At 44.0% G+C, this 19444-nt stretch overlaps 2 protein-coding genes across 6 annotated transcripts; both read right to left on the bottom strand.

Annotated features, from left to right (window-relative positions):
• Positions 1–548: 548 nt before the first annotated feature.
• LOC125525628 (putative disease resistance protein At1g58400) lies at positions 549–7049 on the bottom strand. Its single transcript, XM_048690636.2, has 4 exons — positions 5944–7049; positions 4228–4266; positions 3522–4145; positions 549–2921 (listed from the first exon to the last, which is right to left on the bottom strand). The coding sequence occupies exons 1-4, from the start codon at positions 7024–7026 to the stop codon at positions 1029–1031; spliced, it is 3639 nt and encodes a 1212-aa protein (XP_048546593.2). The 5' UTR covers positions 7027–7049; the 3' UTR covers positions 549–1028.
• Positions 7050–9587: 2538 nt separating this feature from the next.
• LOC125522560 (cysteine-rich receptor-like protein kinase 26) lies at positions 9588–16143 on the bottom strand. 5 transcript variants are annotated; one of them, XR_015610844.1, is made up of 7 exons: positions 15458–16142; positions 15120–15362; positions 14802–15027; positions 14425–14668; positions 14160–14316; positions 13726–14047; positions 9588–10366 (listed from the first exon to the last, which is right to left on the bottom strand). XR_015610844.1 is itself a non-coding variant. In XM_048687611.2 (6 exons), the coding sequence occupies exons 2-6, from the start codon at positions 15255–15257 to the stop codon at positions 13877–13879; spliced, it is 936 nt and encodes a 311-aa protein (XP_048543568.2). In that variant the 5' UTR covers positions 15258–15320; positions 15458–16143; the 3' UTR covers positions 13664–13876. The 5 variants fall into 5 exon arrangements, 4 of the variants coding, with proteins under 4 accessions (XP_048543568.2, XP_048543566.2, XP_048543567.2 ...); XM_048687611.2 differs by lacking the exon at positions 9588–10366 and having other exon boundaries at positions 13664–14047; positions 15120–15320; positions 15458–16143; XM_048687609.2 differs by lacking the exon at positions 9588–10366 and having other exon boundaries at positions 13664–14047.
• Between the last annotated feature and the right edge of the window lie 3301 nt (positions 16144–19444).

The following is a 19444-nucleotide window of genomic DNA, read 5'->3' as shown; positions in this document are numbered from 1 at the left end:
CTCCATAGGAACATTCAGGTGAAACCAATCAATCTGATTCCATTTTCATGTAAATAGAGTCCAACCGTGAAACGACTATGTGAGTTCGCTGCAAAAAAAATTGCGTCGGTTAATCTACACCGTAATAATTCGGTCCCACCAGATTAACGGCTCCTATTTTCTAATTAACGTGGTAATTTTCAGGGAGTCTATAATTAGTATAAGTAAGTATAAGTATAAGTATAGATAGATATAGATAGATAGATAGATAGATAGATATAGATATAGATATAGATAGATAGATATAGATAGAAGATATAGATATAGATATAGATATAGATATAGATATAGATATAGATATAGATATAGAAGTATAGATATAGAAGTGTAGATAGATATAGATATAGATGGAGACTTGCCAGACCTAGATAAGTATGACGAGACTAGCTTGGGAGGTTCAACCAAGGTCATCATTAAGAAACTCAGCTGATTTGGTTAGTTCACCTAACCAAACGAATCTGCAGCTAGCTAGTGGTAGTTAGCTATATTAACTCAATCAACGTTGTCAGTGCATGCAGAGCCATTTCAGGAACTGAGCAAAATGATAGGAACACAAAGATCGATATATATACATCAAAATTGCATATAGATATCCTTTCGAAAGGACAGGAAGATGGATCTAATTTATAGATTTTTGTAGCGTTAACACCAACGAACTCTTTATGGTATCACTATGCTCCCTCCGTAACAGTCACTAATCATAACCAATACAATTAAGCAGAAACTTGTACAAATAGCTAGTAGAGTATTACACTATTATATGAGCAAGTATGGAACCGGCAAGATGAAATTACAATGGCAAGTAGTTCAAAAATGGAAAAAAAGGGAAATAAACAGAGCCCTTCACTCAACTAATTAAACACATATCACAATGATGCCAATGTAGAAGAAAAGTGTATTACACAAATGAATCTAGACGTACTGGATCTTGAGCTAGTATGGTAAAAACACAAAGGGGAACAAACCAAACTGCTATGATTGATGACCCTTCAGGACGAAGGTGGTGGTTGCTCCAGCTTCACGACAGGCTTCTTTTCTTTCGGGTGCTCCTCGGCAAGCTGGTGATCGAGTTCTTGCTTCAGTGCTTGGGCTCTGGAGCCGTTAACTAGCACGACTTCCTTGAGTTCTTCTAGGTTTCCCAGGCCACTGAACTCATAAGGCGGTGACCCACCGTAGCAGTCAACCTTGAGCAGCTCAAGTTTTTTCATTGTCCATGATCCAAAAGTCACACTCACAGGTAAACTGTTGGAGCAGGAAATCTCGAGAATCTTGACCTTTTTGTAGGAGTCATCCTCGAATCCATTCACCATGACACAGAAGTTGAGGGGACGATCTTGATGCTGCTTAACACGAAGAATACATAGTTCTGGAAGCCCGCCAACAAACCTTATGACATCTTCTGGGAAAGACGACATCTCCAGCTCCAGCTTTGTGAGCTTTCCAAACTTTACAGGCTGCTCCCCCTCCCATTTCGGCAACTTATCTTCAAGCCCATACAGTTTAAGGCTCCGAAGGTTTGTACAAGGCAGGGAGATCATGTCATCCAAGCATCTTTGACTGTTGTTGTCCTTACTGATGAAGCAACAATCTCGCGTGGTGTCCTTGTTGAGTGAAACTGACAAGGACTCCAGATGGGCATGATCTTCGATTGCAGAGAAAAAATTGCTGCTGTTCTTCCCGTTGATGCCAAACACCCCGAGCTTGCGCAACTGGGTGAGCTTCTTGAGCTCTTTCACAGTATTCTTTGCACCTGAAGCAGTGATGTTGACAACACCAAGGGTGTGCAACGCAGTCAGTTCCCCAATCTTTGTAGGCACCTCAACACTGATTGTAGGATGATGACATCTGCAGAACTCAGGCAACCAGCTGCAGCTGCTGGATGAAACGGCTCGTTCAATGCCCATGGTGCGGTTGCCGGCACGAATATACTGCAGTTTGTGTAACTTGGTGATCTTCTTTGGCAGGGTGGTTATTGAGGTGCCCCTCACATCGAGTGTCTGGAGCTGCCTCAGATGATGTAATGAACCTGGTAGATGGTTGATCTCAGTGTGCCCTCGCAATGAGAGGAACTTGAGCCGACGCAACCATTCAAATATCTTGTCAAGATCACCATCATTTAAAGCCTCTGCATTCTCTAGATCAAGCACACGAAGCATCTTCATACTTTCAGAGATGAAGAATGACTCCCACACTCCAAACACTGTTAGTGACCGTAGCCGAGAGAAGTCCATGCTTGCAAACACAATTTCATCTCTTTTCCACTTTTCCAATATGACAAGGTGACGCCCGTTGCGTTGGGTTGTTAGTGCACATTTTCCACTCAATTCGAACACAAGATTCTCTTCCATTCGCCGTGACACGACGTACTCTCGAATGAAACCATTCACCTGGCACATAACCATCCTAACTTCGTCCACACTGAATGCACAGCTGTCGACGGATGATATCTGCTGGATTATGCTCAATTCAAGGAGCTTAGAGAAGTGTTTCTCCCCATTCTCCTCCGCAGATTCATTGTCACTGTCCCTGGAGTAACCCTCTGCAATCCACCGCCTTACCAGTCGTCTTCGCCGGATGGTTTGATCTTGAGGAAAAATCGACAGGTAGAAGATACATGGCTTGAGTGCATCAGGACAAGTACGGAAGTAAGAGTGCATCCAGCCAAATAAATCTTGCAGATTATCATACTCCAGGTCGGTCTCCAGACGGTGCATAAATTTTTGATTCAAAGAATTAATAATTTCCATCCTTCTGTTTGTCTTCGTGGCCAGTAATCCAGCTATAGCAGATATTACTTTGGGAAGACCGCCACACTTTGAAATAAGGTCTTTTACATCCGCCTCCTGATCCTTCAAAGGGTATGTTGAACTCTTCTTAAGTACCTGCATATATTGTTAAAAGGATTTGATTAGCTAGAGTAAATGAGCTAGCATTAGGAGTAAACATCAATTACATCTGATAAGGAGTACATAAAATGTGAGCGCTCTACAAAAACACACGCTTCTATTCCAAATTAATGATTGTTGAGTACACATAGTTTTGATCAATAGAGTAAATGCAAAAGTTATTCAATATTCATGTACGAATGCCCGAATTATAAATGCTGAATTGCCAGTTATAAATAAATAAAGCAGGGAAACGAGGAAAAACATCATCACCTAACTAATACAAGGATTATTCATTTGCTAGAGAACCGAAAAATAATATGGAATATCATATACATGACACATGTTATTTTCATGATCTCCAACACACAAATGAGTTGAACACTAGAACTATAATTCTGTAAAACCTTACAAAAGAGCAATGATTTTGTGAACATATGATGCTGAAAATGTTCTCTGGAGGCTTGATTCCTCCACAAATTAAAAGCAAACTATGACCGACATTTAATAAGACTGACATATGCAGTTTCTTGGTCTCCCCAGGTGATTGAAGAAAATTAGCTCGTTAGATGATTGCCCAAGAAAAAAAAAACATACCTGCTTTTTGAAGAGATCAAAGGCCGCATCAGCTTCTAGAGCCTTGACATTAAACACAAGTTCTTCTTTATTTGTGCAATATTCAGCAATGGTTGGATCGGTTGTTATAACAATGACAACACTCTTTAAATGTTTGGATACCAAGGCAGCTTGTATCATGTCCCAGTCCTTTGTGGACCGGAGATCGTCGATAACTATGAGGCACCAACCTTTTTTCAGAAGACGGTGACACTCTTCAGTTGGATCTTTCTCCGAATGAAAATCTGAAAGCAAGTTAAGATACAAGTCTCTAATATTAAATGGATGGGATACATCCACCCAATAATAATCCTCATAGTTTCCACCCTGAAGCTGAAGTACTGTGTCATAGAACAAGTTTTTGACAAGTGCTGATTTCCCAACTTGAGCTATACCCCACACGGACATCACTGGGAGAGAATTGACACGTGCCTGAGCTAGACATTTAACAAGTTCAGTCATTCGTGCCTCACGTCCAACAAGGGCATCATTCTTCTGCTTCCATTCATCTGCTTCCTCTCTAAGTGACATTATTTTCTTCTCTCTAATTATTTTCTCGAGAGAAGCCATTGGTTCTTTGCCTTTATCTTCACCGCCATCAGAACCCTATATGCATGTATATAATGATATTAGAGCCAGGAAAGGACACATATATAGAAAAGTGGGGGAAATTTCCTGGCTAGCTTACCATTGGGTTCTTGTCTTTAGCCCCATCGCCTTGAGAGGCCTGCGGGTTGGAAGATAGATTAACAGTCAAATACTTTAAAGAGAGGCAAGTCATATATACATAGAAAACTTGGGACTATTTTCTTAGCTAGCTTAAGGCAAGGGAATGATGTCAAAAATTTGTAGGTCATAAAGGGCTTGTGAATGAGGTGATGTCATGTTAATTTACGGTTGTCACGTGGGATAACCGATGACTTCTAAAAGAGGGAATTAAAAGCACACTTATAAGTTCCCTCAAATAAAACATGGTCTCACATCACTTAAGAATTTAAGACAAGATTTGTTATATGTGATACTACTAGTTTTCCTAAGAAATTCTGTAATGATAGTACTAATTGTCTATAACATAACATGGTAAGAGGAACATCCATTAGTTTTTTTGTAGATTCCGGTCATGTATATATCCATTCTATTAGACTATAGTATTGGTCTGTCTGGTGAGAACTAATGTCTTTAAATATGCATAACATGTTTGTGTCCTTTATAGTTCAACTAAAGATTAACATGTGGGCCTAAAAAGAATTTTTTTCATATACAAAGATCTACTAGTTATGACTTGTTTAGTTATAATTACGAATAGCTAACATATTTGTTTTTTTAGACATGAATATGTAGAACTGGCGCAGTTGAGGTATGATTATTATCTCTATTGTTTATGATATGCTTAGGTACATTGATGTATACCTAATAAGTGTGATCTATTTATGTTTGTTTATGTACATTGATATGCTCCGTCCTGGTTTATTGGTCCCCTTTGTAATTTGTGCTAAATTTTGACCAATGATTTAACTGACAAAATATTAGTGCATGTCAACAAAAATTATATCGTTGGATTGTATTTGAACATAGTTTTCAATTATATAATTTTTGGTGACATGCATGAACACTTTGTTAGTTAAATTTATGATCAAAACTTGGCACGAAATACAATGGGGACCAATAAACCAGGACGGATGTAGTAGATGTAACAGGCCTGTCTATTTAGGTATTGTTATGTACATCATTGTGATCTATTAATAAAGAGATGGTCCACCAAAATTGAGGACCCGGTGTTTTGTTTTTTGTGCGAATTTGTAGCGCATCATTATATAGTAGATAGATATTAATAATAGCAGAGAAGTTGGACGGGATGCTTCCCAGAATATCATCTATTAGAGAATATATTTATTACGGCATAAGTAGGTTTGTCACCTGAAAATGAAAATAACATATTCTCTTGAAATTTTGTACGTATTGTTAATAATTTTTCACACACACATCAATGATCAAGCTGTGCATTAAAGGATGTGGCTGGTTCGATAACCAAAATTAACACATAATTTTAACCAAATGTGTTTTATTATAATTTTAGAAAACTTCTTTTAATAGTAATTCTGTCAGGAATAAGTATCCGCAAAATCCTTGTTGGATGAGAACGGTTGCAAGAGATGCATTATAAGTTGTTTATAGAAAAAGGTCTGAATATTTTTCGCATAAACACGGTTTTCCGGTTTTCGGAGAACTAAGATTTACTTATCCTTATAATTTGTTACACTAACCAAATAAAGTTTTAGAATTACAATTGTAATCGTGTTTAGGCAAAACTGATTTACTAAAATCCAGGTATCCAAACAACCCCTGAAAATTATTAAAAAAAAGATTTACTGGAAGTAATTGATGGCATTTTAAGCTTAATTACCTTGTAGAGGGCACAAATGGAGTGCTCATCCGAGAACTTTCGAAGCTCCACCACCTGGTATGAGTGTCCGATGCACAAGGTTGCTATCTCGGATTGCTGCGTCGACACGATGATCCAGCTGCCATTCATGGTGTCAGGAAGGAATGCCCGGATAGCATCCCAATCTACCATGTGTGACAGGCCTTCCAAGACGATGAGGTACCTCTTCTCGTTGAATAGCTGCTCAAACTCACTTAAGAGATCTTGTTGAGTGGCCTCCATCTTCTCAAAGACATCCCTGCCTATGGTTCCTCTTTGCTCCATGCAAGAGGTTGCATGGAACTGAGCCATCATGTTGCGCATGAATTGGTGCGGATTGAAAGGATGCATGATTTTCACCCAGGAGCGGAAGGTGAATTCTTGGCATATCTCTGTGTGGTTGTAGGTCTTCCTGATGATGGATGTCGTCCCGTGGTCGCCAGCTGCACCCCAAACCGAGATGACTTGAAGGCCATTGTCGTGGTCCTGCTTCTTCTTGGAGATGAGCCGGGTGAGGTCGCTGAATCCTTGCTGCCTCTTGGTGGCACCTCTTGCCTCGGCGAGCATGTCAGCCGTGGTTGCAGCGACGATGGCGGCGCTTGATGCCATCGGCTCCTGCTGCAGGATGACGGGCTTGGATCCCGTGTCGCTGATGAGGCTGTAGCGTGTGTTCCTAGTGCTCACATCCTCCACCCTCGCCTTGAGCTGCTCGATCTCGCCGGCCGCCTCGTCCAGCGGCAACGGCAGCGCCATGCACCAGGACGGGACGACGCGCCACCACCACCTGTTCTTCATGTCGAGGTGGATGACGAGCTCGATGCAGTCTTCCACATCGTACGCCAGCTCGCGGATCTGCCTCACCCACGTTATCACCACCTTGTTCTCTAGGCGCTCCTCGTCGGCCACCTTGAGGAACGAGTGCATCATTTCGAACTCGCCGGTGATGAACACCAGGTTGCGCTGCGCGCTCTGCCGAAGCTTGGCCTCTTCTTCGATGGCCACCTGGGCCTTGGTCAACGCCCCCTCCACCACTGACTTGGCCAACCCAACAACCAGGTCTGCCATGTCTTTCTCTCTGTCTCAGTTCAATGGGTGGCTGTTTTCTTGTGCCTGATATGCTAGCAGCAGTAGCAGTGCTGGACTCCCACATCGACTGAGCATTCTCTTAAAGGGGATCACTTAGACCGATCGATCATCTATGAGCCAACTAAGCTAACATTGGACATTTGTTTACAAAGACTTAGGACTAGATTTTGAGGTCAAGTCTTCTTCCGGGTAAATAAGAGCGGATGCATTGCTAAAAAAACGAAATTCCTCTCACTGATACTCCTTCTGTAAAGAAATAGTATTTCTTTAGGGAGGGAGTACATCATACAAGGCGGATGCAGACAAATTTAATCTTTGCCTCCAAGCTCTGCCCTCATTGCTCATTTGCTGTATGCGTGGAGTGTTGGGGATGTGGTTGCTCCTGTACCTGCTGTATCAGGCCTTGGGTGTGTTGTGTGGTGGTGTGGTCTGGTGTTGTGTGGTTTCCGTTGCTTGTACCGATGTTCGTTGCTTTATAATATAAAGCAGGGGAAGCCCTTTTTCGGTAATTTAATCTTTGGACTAAAGTATGGCGGCCTAAAACAGACTGGAAAAAACTGTGCACACGCAGCAAGTGGCATGACGGAGACACCAATGAGGGTTTCCCTCCATGCCAAGCTAGTCCTGAATGTCTCATAATATCGTAACTTTTTTTAAGTAATATCATAACATTGCGAGGTTTCTGACATACTGGCTCTCCGTATATGGTCGTCACGTTATGAGCTTCTTAATTTTCGGTACAAGGGAAGGGCATGGAAGGCACTAGATGGAACCTGCATGCCGCCTTACCGGTGACATGTCATGCATATGGAGAGGGGAAACGATTGTCTGGCTGGTGTGAATTAATAGATGTTGGATAAGCACGCATACGCTCTGTGAGAACGCTTGTGTAGGTGTTTGTGTTTCCTTTATTGAGTTGGCGCATACGTAGACGTTAACGTGTTGTCATGGCAGGTAGTACGTCGATCCACAGCATCGACGACTATGAGATTTGAACCGAAGTTCAGATAGTTCGTACCGTTCGTGCTACTATCAATGGTGCTTGAGGACATTTGCATGCATGGTAGAAAAGCTCGGCGAATTCCATGGCACTCGGTTCTCGAGTATGTATGCATTAGGCTGGCTATAGTGGGGGTGACATAAGTAGTATCATGCACTTGAGACTCGCAAACATGCTTATGTGGCAGGGAATTAAAGAAGAAAGAGATGGTTATAGTAACATAGGTAGATACCGTAACATAATAAATGTGATGCTACTATGTGTCATGCATGGCAATAAATGAGACCACCTATGATACTAATCTATAATACTATGCACTATAGAGGTAGTAACATAGACTAGTAACATATGCATATTAGTACTAGTCTAAGTTACTCCCCACTATGACTAGCCTTAGCCCAATGATCTTGTGTAACTATACACTCTAGTCTATAAATAACTCAAGGATCGATAGATCTCGAACTGATAAGCATGGATAGTTGCCCAATTGATTCGACCAATGAAACAACTATTAGTACATGTTGGAACCTTGCATTATTGCATCCATAGTACAAATCAATATCATGACTGTTCAGGGTTGTCATTGAAAATTAATGAATCAAACAAGCTTGATACTAGTGCAGATGTGACATGCAGATACATATTCATTGCTACGAACGAGGCATTAGCTATTCCACACTTCACTGTCTCGGTGGGATCAACAGACGATTAATTAAGTCTGTGATGGATCGAGATCTGATCGAGACGAATCTCACCGACGACTTTCGTAGCTCAGCTATCATCCTTTACGAGTAATTATACATCGCGATTCATCCATTAGGAGGAGCACACACATGTTGCATAAGCATGCACATGCTCTGTGAACGTATACATAGGTGTTTTTTTTTCTTCTTTCTTAAGTTGGCGGTATGTTTTGACATACTCCCTCCATTCCACAATGTAGTGCGCCTGCGTTTTTTGAGATTCAACTTTGACCGTAAATTTAACCAACGAGACCGATTGCGGCGGGAGAAAAAAATTATACTATTGAATTTATATTTTTTATATGAATTCAATGATATAATTTTTGCTCCCGCTGTAGTCGGTCTAGTTGGTTAAACTTATAGTCAAATTTAGATCTTAGGAAGCGCGGGCGCACTACAGTATGGAATGGAGGGAGTATATATTATGATGGTAGGTAGTACCACGATCCGCATAGTAGACGACTATGAGGTTGAACTGAAGGCCAGATGGCTCGTTCAGATAGTGCTACTCCTAACGGTGCTTGGGGAATTTGCATGCACGGTAGAAAGGCTCAATGAATTCCTTGGCACTCGGTTCTCGAGAGTGTATGAATCAACTCAATGATCTCGTATACTCTCTTCCTTACAGTTTATAGAGCTTAATTAAAAAATCTCACCAATGAAGGTAGTTGGTGGGTGGTGGAATAATTTTTTTTAGTTTACAAAAGTGCTCAATTAATGTGCTTGTTTTTCTAAGAGAATTGTGTTTACCAAATGAATTAATTATGATGCATACATGCATGATAAAAACTTTTACATTCATTCATGAGTTTTCTTTTCATGAACACACAAGAGGTGTGTCTTCCGTATTAAGGTGGGGAGGGGAAAAGGACAATACAAGATCCTTTACAAAGCCGCGCCCGTAGGCGAGCATCCACCTTACAAACAGAAACTAATCATATCTCACATCATCTTCTACTGTTCCACAAACCCTAGCTAGCTTCCACATCTCAAATTCGGAGCGAATTCTACCGACTACAGCAGATTCCACCGTCCCGATGCTATCACACACACGGCTATTCCTTTCCAACTAGAGCAACCTTAGCTTGCAACAGACCAGCGAGTTGATTTCCTTTCTTTGCTCACTTGACAGTGATGAGCTTAGCCGCGGCCACCATGCACTTAGTTCACCATCTGTGCACGACGTGAAATGTTGCAATCTGCCAGGGAGCAACACCGAAAACCAGACCTGCCGAGCGAAGGGGCAGCCCAGCAGAAGATGGTTCGCTGTCTCCTGCGCCTGGCAGCACATCACGCATTGGGGTGGGTGCTGCATATTTCTCTTGGCAAGGCGATTGACGGTCCAGAGACGATTATGTAGAGCCAGCCAGACAAAAATCTTGACTTCCAAAGGCGCCCAAGAGGACCAAAGCTCCACCATGCCCGGAAAGAACTCTCTGCCGGCAAAGAGGGCGGCGTAGGCCGTCTTCGCGGAGAACTTTCCCTTCGAGGCCAACCGCCACCTGAAGCTGTCCAGATTTTGCTGAATCACAACGTGATGAAGAACGTTCCAGAGGTTCATGATCTCCGCGAGGGCCTGCACAAAGGGAGTATATCCAGTGGTTCATTGATAAGTTTTCTTTTAATCTTACATCTAGTGATTTAATGCACCTTGAAATCTGAACATATGATGAGAAGCAATGAAACTGAGACTTATAAAATAATATTTTTAGATAAGCCCTACAAATCAGAAGGGAGGAAGTAACTATACTCTCTGGTCTATACACGGTATGGTCTAAGCTCACTCAAGGATCAATAGTTCTCAAACTCATAAGCATGCATGCGTCAGGGTTGCCCAGTCAAATTGACTGGCCCAGTAGCAAAGCATCAACTATCAGTATACTGCTGCTACACATGTAACGAATCTTGAATTATTGCATCTATAGTATAAATTAATGTCGTGACTGTTTAGATGCGTCATTGAAAATTAATGAGTCAAATGAGTACTGCAGTGTGGATTTTTTTTCCATAAAGGGTGAATTTTATTGGCTCAAATAAAGCATCAAGAGGATACATCACACTGGACACACCCGGCCTCTGCATAACTAAGATGCACACAACCAATTCAACACACACGTGAAAACACACCAACAACTAGCAAAGTCATAAGACCAAAAGCTATGTGCAGGTGTGGAAAAAGAGAAAAGGAAACAACAAATAAGCCCCAAAGCGATCAGATGAACGACCAACAAACTACAACTGAGGCCATATCCGCAGCAACCATTGGCAACACATGGATTACGAGGATCTTCAACAGCAACACCTTCAGGAAGGAAGCGACACTCAAGCGACGCCGTCATCAGATCCAACCACAAAGGCCGGTATCAAAGTTTTCACTCTAAAGAATCAGTTCGAATATATCCGAGCAATGCTTTCAACAAGGTAACGTCGTAAAAAACATCATCATTGCCAGGAATAACCACACGGGGCTTTCGCCCCGAAGCTCGAGAGCGGGTGCACGCAGCACCATCCAAATCTCACATGTGTTGTCTCCATCGCTTTTCCGCTATCCCAGCAGCTACAATAGAACCACCGCTACTGCAGTGTGGATTTATCATGCAGATACATATTCATTGCAACGAACGAGGCATTTGTTGTTCAACGCTTGACGTTCTTGATGGAATCAACAGACAATTAAGTCTATGATTGATGGAGATCTGTATGACTATGTCTCCGATCGAGACACATGGCCAAACTATCGTATACTTCATCCGTTTTTAAATATAAGTCTTTCTTGAGATTTCAACATAGACTATATACAGATGTATATAGACGTAGTTTAGAGTGTAGATTCACTTATTTTGCTTCATATGTAGTTTATATTTGAATCTCTAAAAAGACTTATATTAAGAAATGGAGGGAGTATATATATAGATCGAGACACATGGCCAAACTATCATATATGTACATATCCGTTAGGAGTACGTATACATCGTGGAGCTCAGCTCAAGTGTTCCGTTGTTCCGAATATCCAAACTTGTAGAACTAGTACATCCCTACAACGTAATTAATTATGCCCATGATATTATCCCTCCCCTTGGCAAAATCTGTTTCAAGATTTCTCGGCCTTAAGAAAATCAAGTGTAGTTGTTTCTATCCTTCAGTCATCAGTCACTTGATTTTACCATTGACATAAAATAAAGCATCAATAGGATACAAACATAACAAGCGTACATACGCAACTAAAAAAATGAGCATACGTACAGCTTCTTCATGACTAGGATGCACACGATAAATTTTAAAATGGTCCCTCTTACCTTCTCTTTTTACATGTGAGATAAAAAAGTTAAGAGTTAATCGGGCCACTAACTAAATGAGATCAACGACTCAGATCTATTTTATACTCTTATCTCTCATGTGAAAAGAGGAGGTAAGAAACTACATGTTAAAACTGCTCGGATGCACACAAATAACGCCAACACCTGAATCATGTCGACAAGTATAGTAACATCATACAAGACTGAAACTATGCCTAGCCAGAGGAAAAAAATTGGAGTGATCAAAACAATGATCAACGATCCCTTGACATTACGAGCACAACGAGAATGGTTCTCCAACGGCAACGTCTCTTGCAAGGGAATGCCACTCAAGCATTATCGTCGCTAGATTCAACCACCGAATGTCAAATCGTGCATTCTCATCCCTAAGATCAGGTTTGTGCAAATCTGAGCAGTGCTTTCAACAAGGTAATGATGCAAAAACACTTTCATTACCAAACCTAGGATTTTCACCCTCGAGCCGAGACCTGGTATTCGAGAAGCACCATCAAATCAAAGTCATTTGTTGTTGTCTCCACCACCTTATGTTATCTCAATAACTACACATGTAACACGGTGAGATGCCACACAACTAAAGACCATGCTTGCACAAGCAACCAATTAAGCCGTGGCAACAGTCGTTCGCCACCAAATGCTCCAATTGGTGAAGGTCGCCGTCACACATGCGACGAAGATTGACGAGGTTGAAAGTCATCGGCACGACCAAAAATCCCAATTTGGGGCGCTTTGTAGTCCTGCACCATCGTCTTGCTTTCGCGTGCTTGCATGGGGTAGTAGAATCGACCCGCTAACATACTCGCCATAGCCATCAGGCTTGAAGGTCCTGGACCCTCCAGCCCGTCGGGGCAATGGCCTAGAAGTGCAGGAGACAGCATCACCCGAGTGTGAAAGCATGGACCACCTCATTGGGATGCATAAGGTTCCCATGTACAAGCAGATGAGATCGCGACCACCGACACCTCGCCACTAGAGACCATCGACACAATCAAATACACTGTTTATGTCATTGTACAATCATACCGTCTACCTCAAGCCGCCACCCATAGAATGCAACTCGCGGAAGGCTACTATAGCATAGCAGAGTGCTAGAGCTCTCCTGGCCGCCACCTACATCAACTTGTATCAGGGCTTAGTCTGGCCACTAGTCTCTAGCAGCTGAGAAGGCTGGGAGGACAGGGAGGTAGAGGCGGCGACTTAGGGTTTGGGTGGTGGCGGCGGCTGTGCGTAGACTTCTTTTCTTCCGTGGTTGCAATTGATTCTTTGTGTGTGTTTGTGTGGATGTGTGTTCCTAGCGTCAATCACTTATATTAGCTACATAAAAAACATGGAAAATATTTAAACCGTACTCCCTCCATTCATAATTATAATTTGTTTTAGATATTTCAATATAGACTACATACGAACTGGAATGAGTGAACCTAGTGGTAGTTCAACTGTGCTACCTATGGACTGGACTACATGTTCAATTGTGCACTCACAATTGACATGATTTTTCCATTCAAAGGGTAAATACGGAAACAAACCCAAATGGTAGTTCAAATGTAAGTATGCACAAGTTTGAAGTAAAATGATACAAACATAATTGAACATGACATGTTTGTGTTTTTAGGGAATATACCGGTACAGATTGAATATACACAAGAGTATATTCAACAATGGATTTGTCAAACATGGCCTTCAAAAAGACTACCAAGCGTCTTCTCCGCATCTTTGTGAAATTAGATCATCTCAAAACATGTGTCACTCTGCTTCCATAGCTCATCTGCCTTTCAGATTGTGTTGAGCCTGTCAACAATTTCCTCTATGGAAGGCCTATTTTTCTGATCAATCTGCACACATTCTAGCCCAGTTTTTATGCATGCATGTACTTGATGGAGGCATTCTGAATCCAACGATGAGTACTTGGATGCTATGTGTTCTGCTGTCCACTTTCTACGTATCTGTATGCAGAATTAAAATTATGATTATTAACTAGTGATAATATACAAACAATAAACATAGCCTACTAAGTTTCATCCTCAAAATTAAACATAAAGTAATTTATTTTCTTACTTTATCAATGTAACTCCTTGAGGCACGGTCCTCCATTTTGCCACGACTCTTCTCCCCTGTGGTGATTTGTATTATCATTACACCTAAACTATATATGTCTGTTTGAAATGACATGGCATTGCGAGTGTCGTTTATATATTCTGGAGCCATGTATCCACTGAATATTATTGGCACCGAGAGTTAGAATGAATTACAAAGAGGTGAAACCGTCATTTACAACAATAAAGGAACAAACTAATAATGTCAAAATTTGTGATTAGCTTACCATGATTCCTTTGTGATCTGTTCATGGCTAAAGATTCTGGAGAGTTCAACATTGGCAATTTTGGGCACCATTGTTTTATCCAACCATATATTTTTCAGGTTAAGATCCATATGGGTAATGGGATTATTATCTAACTGCTTGTGTAGAAAAAGTAAACCCTGGCAAATCCCCTTGATTATTTTGAAGCATGTGTTCCAGTTGTTACTAGGTTCAGTCGAAGAAGAATCCTCCGTCTCTTCAGTCCCTGTATATATCAGGGTAAAAGCTAAAGAAATTAGAAGATAAAGAATGTAAACACGTCCAAACTCCTAAATTCCAAGTCATGCAAACATCAAGGGAATTAATTAAGAAGAGAATTTCCAAGGTGTGTTAGGTACCAAAAAGATGCTGTTGAAGGTTCTCATCGGGAGCAAATCCATAGCAGAGTAACCTTTCTGTACTGTTCTGGTGTGTTTCATTGCAGAACCCAACCAACTCTACAATGTTTTCATGTTTAAGCCCCACAATACTCTGAACCTGATTCTCAAAATCGTCACGTGGAATTTCTTCGCTTTGCTCAAGTTTCTTCACAGCAATCTTTTTGTTAGAATCTGGCAGAGTTCCCTGTTTGATCATTTAAGTTCTACATATTAGCATCTATTTGATCATCAAACTTTTGAGAAAGACAAAAAAAATATGAGGGAAAAAGATCGAACCTTATAAACTGTTCCAAATGGATCTTTACAGAATATTTGGGAGAAACAATTCGTAATTTTTTCCAGAAACATGAATGGAAATTTCTTTGATAATTCGGGGCTGGAGCTGCTTCCTTCGGTTTTCTCTTCAGTTGCCATTTCTGATGATCTAAGAAAGTAAGGGAGATGCGAAGGAGCAGCCTATTATTGGATTTGCTACTTCTTCTCATTAGCAAAACACGACAGTTGTTTTAAAACAGGATCCTAAAATAAGTATGGGATATTTTACGAATTAACATCTGAAAACAGCCAGATCTTGCATAAACTAATCAGGAACCTTGAGATCTAGGAAGACTGACCGTAAGCAAGTTGGGAAGAGAAGACACCGTCCGCGCCTGCCTGCGCAGCTTCTTAAAATTAGGAGCTAACCTTGTGTGCGTCTGTGTGTGTGTGTGTGTGTGTGTGTGTGAGAGAGAGAGAGAAAGAGAGGAAGAAGTTAAACTGCCCTGAGGAGTGTTGTGGGTGTGCACATATCACACACAGAGAGAGAGAGGAAGAAGAAGAAGCTTAAACTGCCGTGAGGAGGGCTGTGGGCTTGCAAATATCACACACAAACAGAGAGAGAGAGAGGACGAAGAAGATTAAACTGCCTTGACGAGGGCTGTGGGTTTACACATATCAGAGAGAGAGAGAGAGGACGAAGAAGATTAAACTGCCTTGACGAGGGCTGTGGCTTTGCACATATCGCAGAGACAGAGAGACAGAGAGAGAGAGGATGAAGAAGATTAAACTGCCTTGAGGAGAGCTATGGGTTTGCACATACCACACACGGACAGAGAGAGAGAGAGGGACGGAGGGGGCAGGAAATAATTTTGGTGCCTACCACTTGCGTCATGATATATAGATGAAAGAAAATATATACCCACAAGCAGGTATAAGCATATGGTTAACTATTAGCGCAGGAAACGGCACTGACAACCAGGTGGTGAAGGGCCAGCTGCGTAGTCCGTGTCCCTGTGGTGTAGGATAATATAGCTGTGTCGATCTGCCGTCTCTCAGGAAAAATATTGAAAATGCCATCATTGTCTTTGCCAACTTGCAGTTGCCATCAACTCCGTGATGTACTAGAGAGAGCATATATAACAGCAATTCCAATGAGAGACCCATGACAAAAACGACGGCTCAACACAGCGATCAATTTTTTTTGTGTCCATTTTATGTCCGTGTAAACACATTTTCGTCCTAAATTTAAGACACATTTGGATCCAAAACGGACACAAAGTGGGCGTTTGCTGTGTCCCTCTCGTCTGCCTCCGTCCGCTGTCGGCACCGCGTGGCCCACCTGCCACCACTCACGGAATACTTTTTCTCTCTCCTCTCTCTCTCTCTCGCCCAGCCATGGCACAGGTGCTGCCACGCCGTCGCGCTCGCCCTGCTCGGACGCCGCCGTGCTACCGCGCTTGCCCTGCCGGGGGCAGTACAAGCATCCACGCGAGCTAGCTAGCTTAGTTGCATGGATGCCGGCCTGTGCATGGCGCCCCACGCTAGCTAGCTGATGCATTGTGGGCGTGGGCTCGCGGCATGCCATTCTGCACTTCCGCCATGGCTCGGAAGCTCGCGCGCATGCCTCGGCCACGTCGCCGCTCACGTCCGACCCGGCCTCGTCCTGCCACGCAGCCACAGGAGCTCGCCATGGCCTCGTCCCGCCATGCAGAGCGGCCGCCTCTGTCGCTCACGTGCTTGTTCCGGCCTCACCCCGCACGCAGCAACAGAAGCTCGCGTGTGCCCAGCCCGGCCTCGCCCCACCCCGCAGCAGGAGGAGCTCGCCATGGCTTGGGAGCTCGCGCGCCCGACACGGCGGCGCTCCGCCACGCAGCAGGAGGAGCTCGCCATGGCTCGGGAGCTCGCGCAGCAGCAGGAGCGCGCGGGCCGGGGCGTCGGGCAGGTGCAGAGCAGCGGTGAGCTGCAGCGCGGAGCAGCAGGAGCGCGCGGGCCGGGGCGTCGGGCAGGTGCAGAGCAGCGGTGAGCTGCAGCGCGGAGGGGACGGCAGCGCGCGACGCACAGTGTGCTGCAGCGCGAGGCGGGCGGGTTCGTGGAGCGCAGCGAGCTGCGGCGGTGGGCGGAGCGAGCTAGCGCCGCGACCACGAGCTGTGGTCGGCGGGGCGCGAGCTGCGGCGGTCCCGGGGCGGGGGCGAGCTAGCACGGCGGCCACGAGTTATGGTGGGCAGGGCGCGAGCTAGCACGGCGGCCACGAGTTATGGTGGGCAGGGCGCGAGCTGTGGCGGGCGGAGCGAGCTAGCGAGGCGGCTGCGGCGAGCTGCAGCGGTCCCGGGGCCGGGCCGAGCTACGGCGGGCGCGGCGAGCAGGCGACGGGGACACTGCAGAACGCGGGCGGGGCGAGAGCTGCAACACCGGAGCGGGGCGGGGCGACACGGGAGCTCGCTCGCCATGTGTTCGACTGAATGCCGACGCGGACATGCACAATGCGTCTGCCTCCCGTTGGGCGCACGGGGTGACTCAAACGAAAAAACAGACACGGACGCGCGGACGAGTGACCTAGATGGACAAAATACGGACAAAAGCGGCGTCCGTTTAGATCTTCCCGTTGAAGTTGCTTAAAGAACTAAATAAGCTGTCCCGATCGGATGCAAGAACCAATTATCCTGGTGTGGTCACACGAATCAAAATGAAGGAAATAAACTAACGATTGCATTATTGCAGCAAGTTGTACTTATGTGAGCAGGAAATTAAGATGACCAGATGGATCGCAGATAATAAAACTCTCCCTGTATTTTTCAGGAGAGAAGTTGCAAGCCTGTCAATTATTTCATTAATCATATAAAATGGAAGTCATGTTCATTCATCTGTACTACTTGTTGTCTCCACGCGAGATAATCTACCGGCACCGTACATGACCAGCTTACTCTAACCTCACCGGAGCTGGTGGCGGCGGCAGAAAATAGCCGAAGCACGCTGCGCGCAGCTCGCAAAGTCTTCGTTGTCTTGTTCACGTATGAGCAGGGGAGCAACGAACACGCAGGACGTACATGGTAGCGAAAAAGATCGATCGTGACCAACTATCTCACAGATATCTAGCCGAAAGAAAAAACACTTTCTGATTCATCTCACGGATGGAGACAAATAGATTTGCTTGACAGGAGGAACATATTGCCACTAAGTGGCAAGATTGACTGGCTCCAGCTGGTCAGCAGATCTGCCTCAAATACTATAGCATATAGGTCCTTTGGTAACTACCTTATTTTGTTTGAAACATCACCAGGCGAAAGAGTTTCCCCACCTAAATTTTCATTGAATGAAGGCAGAGAGCAATCATTTAGCAGGAAAAAAAAACATGCCACTTTTTAAGAACTTGATGAATAATTAATAAATTAACTGTATACATCGCCCTGATGTAGAGGCCAGGAGTCATCTTTCTTTTCACAAAAAAGCCTATGTCATGATACTTTTGCTCGGCTGTTTTGATTTTGTTTAATTAAAAAGTGAGGTCCTTTAGAGTGTTAAATTATTAATTACTCCCTCCGTCTCAAAATAAGTGACTCAACTTTGTACCAGCTTTACAAAGTTGAGTCACTTATTTTAAAACGGACAAAGTACATCACTGTAAGGAGGAGCCGGTGTTGCATGAACACCGGTGAATTCATGGCATCCAAAAACTTTCAAGCCCGTACCTCCTTACATCACTGTAAGGAGGAGCCGGTGTTGCATGAACACCGGTGAATTCATGGCATCCAAAAACTTTCAAGCCCGTACCTCCCTCTGTCCTTACCGTCGCTCCCGCGAGCGACTGGAGGGAAAACCCAGTTGTTGCTGGGGCCTCTCCTTCTCTGTCCTCCTTCCTCACCGCAGCCAGACGACACGACTAGGCGAAGCACGGCTGGCGCCGGCGATGGCAGGGATCTATTGTTCTCATGTGGTGGACTCAGGCGTGGGCCGAGCTGTTGGGCCAGAGTGCGGCGCCGGCGGCGCGCAAGAGTAAGGCAACGACGGTGGTGTGGCAGGTGCGCAGTGGGCAACGTGGGGCGGAGCATGCTCGGGGATCAGCAGCGGCGGCCAAATCTAACCCGTGGGTGGCGCGGGCTACGGTCGGCCGGCTACATCGTGGCTGTGGAGACTGCTCCATGCGGCGGTGGCGGCGGCATGTCTCTCTATCCGGTGTGGCCTTCTGACGACGCGGCGATGTTCGTAGTATGTGATACCTCCCCCTTTGTATAGAAGCCATCAATGCATCTGACGAAAGCAAGGGTGTCCACTGCATAGTGTGTCGCATTGGAATCATGGCCTGAAGTGTCGTATGCATAGTAGTTTTGTATTCATATTCAAAAGAA

This window comes from Triticum urartu, chromosome 7A, assembly GCF_056163025.1.
Source record: "Triticum urartu cultivar PI428250 chromosome 7A, HENAU_Tu73, whole genome shotgun sequence".
NCBI lineage: Eukaryota > Viridiplantae > Streptophyta > Magnoliopsida > Poales > Poaceae > Triticum > Triticum urartu.
The sequence above is the reverse complement of the archived record's forward strand: the minus strand, read 5'-3'. Positions and strand labels throughout refer to the sequence as shown.

What these genes read in the sequence shown, in the direction of transcription:
- LOC125522560 (XM_048687611.2), bottom strand. Translation starts at nt 15,257, where the DNA reads ATGGCAACTGAAGAGAAAACCGAAGGAAGCAGCTCCAGCCCCGAATTA. An exon ending in CATTTGGAACAGTTTATAAG is followed by an intron (nt 15,028 to 15,119) that starts GTTCGATCTTTT and finishes ATGATCAAACAG; the next exon opens with GGAACTCTGCCAGATTCTAA. An exon ending in CCTTCAACAGCATCTTTTTG is followed by an intron (nt 14,669 to 14,801) that starts GTACCTAACACA and finishes TGATATATACAG; the next exon opens with GGACTGAAGAGACGGAGGAT.
- LOC125525628 (XM_048690636.2), bottom strand. Translation starts at nt 7,026, where the DNA reads ATGGCAGACCTGGTTGTTGGGTTGGCCAAGTCAGTGGTGGAGGGGGCG. An exon ending in CCATTTGTGCCCTCTACAAG is followed by an intron (nt 4,267 to 5,943) that starts GTAATTAAGCTT and finishes TCCAACCCGCAG; the next exon opens with GCCTCTCAAGGCGATGGGGC. An exon ending in TTGATCTCTTCAAAAAGCAG is followed by an intron (nt 2,922 to 3,521) that starts GTATGTTTTTTT and finishes CAATATATGCAG; the next exon opens with GTACTTAAGAAGAGTTCAAC.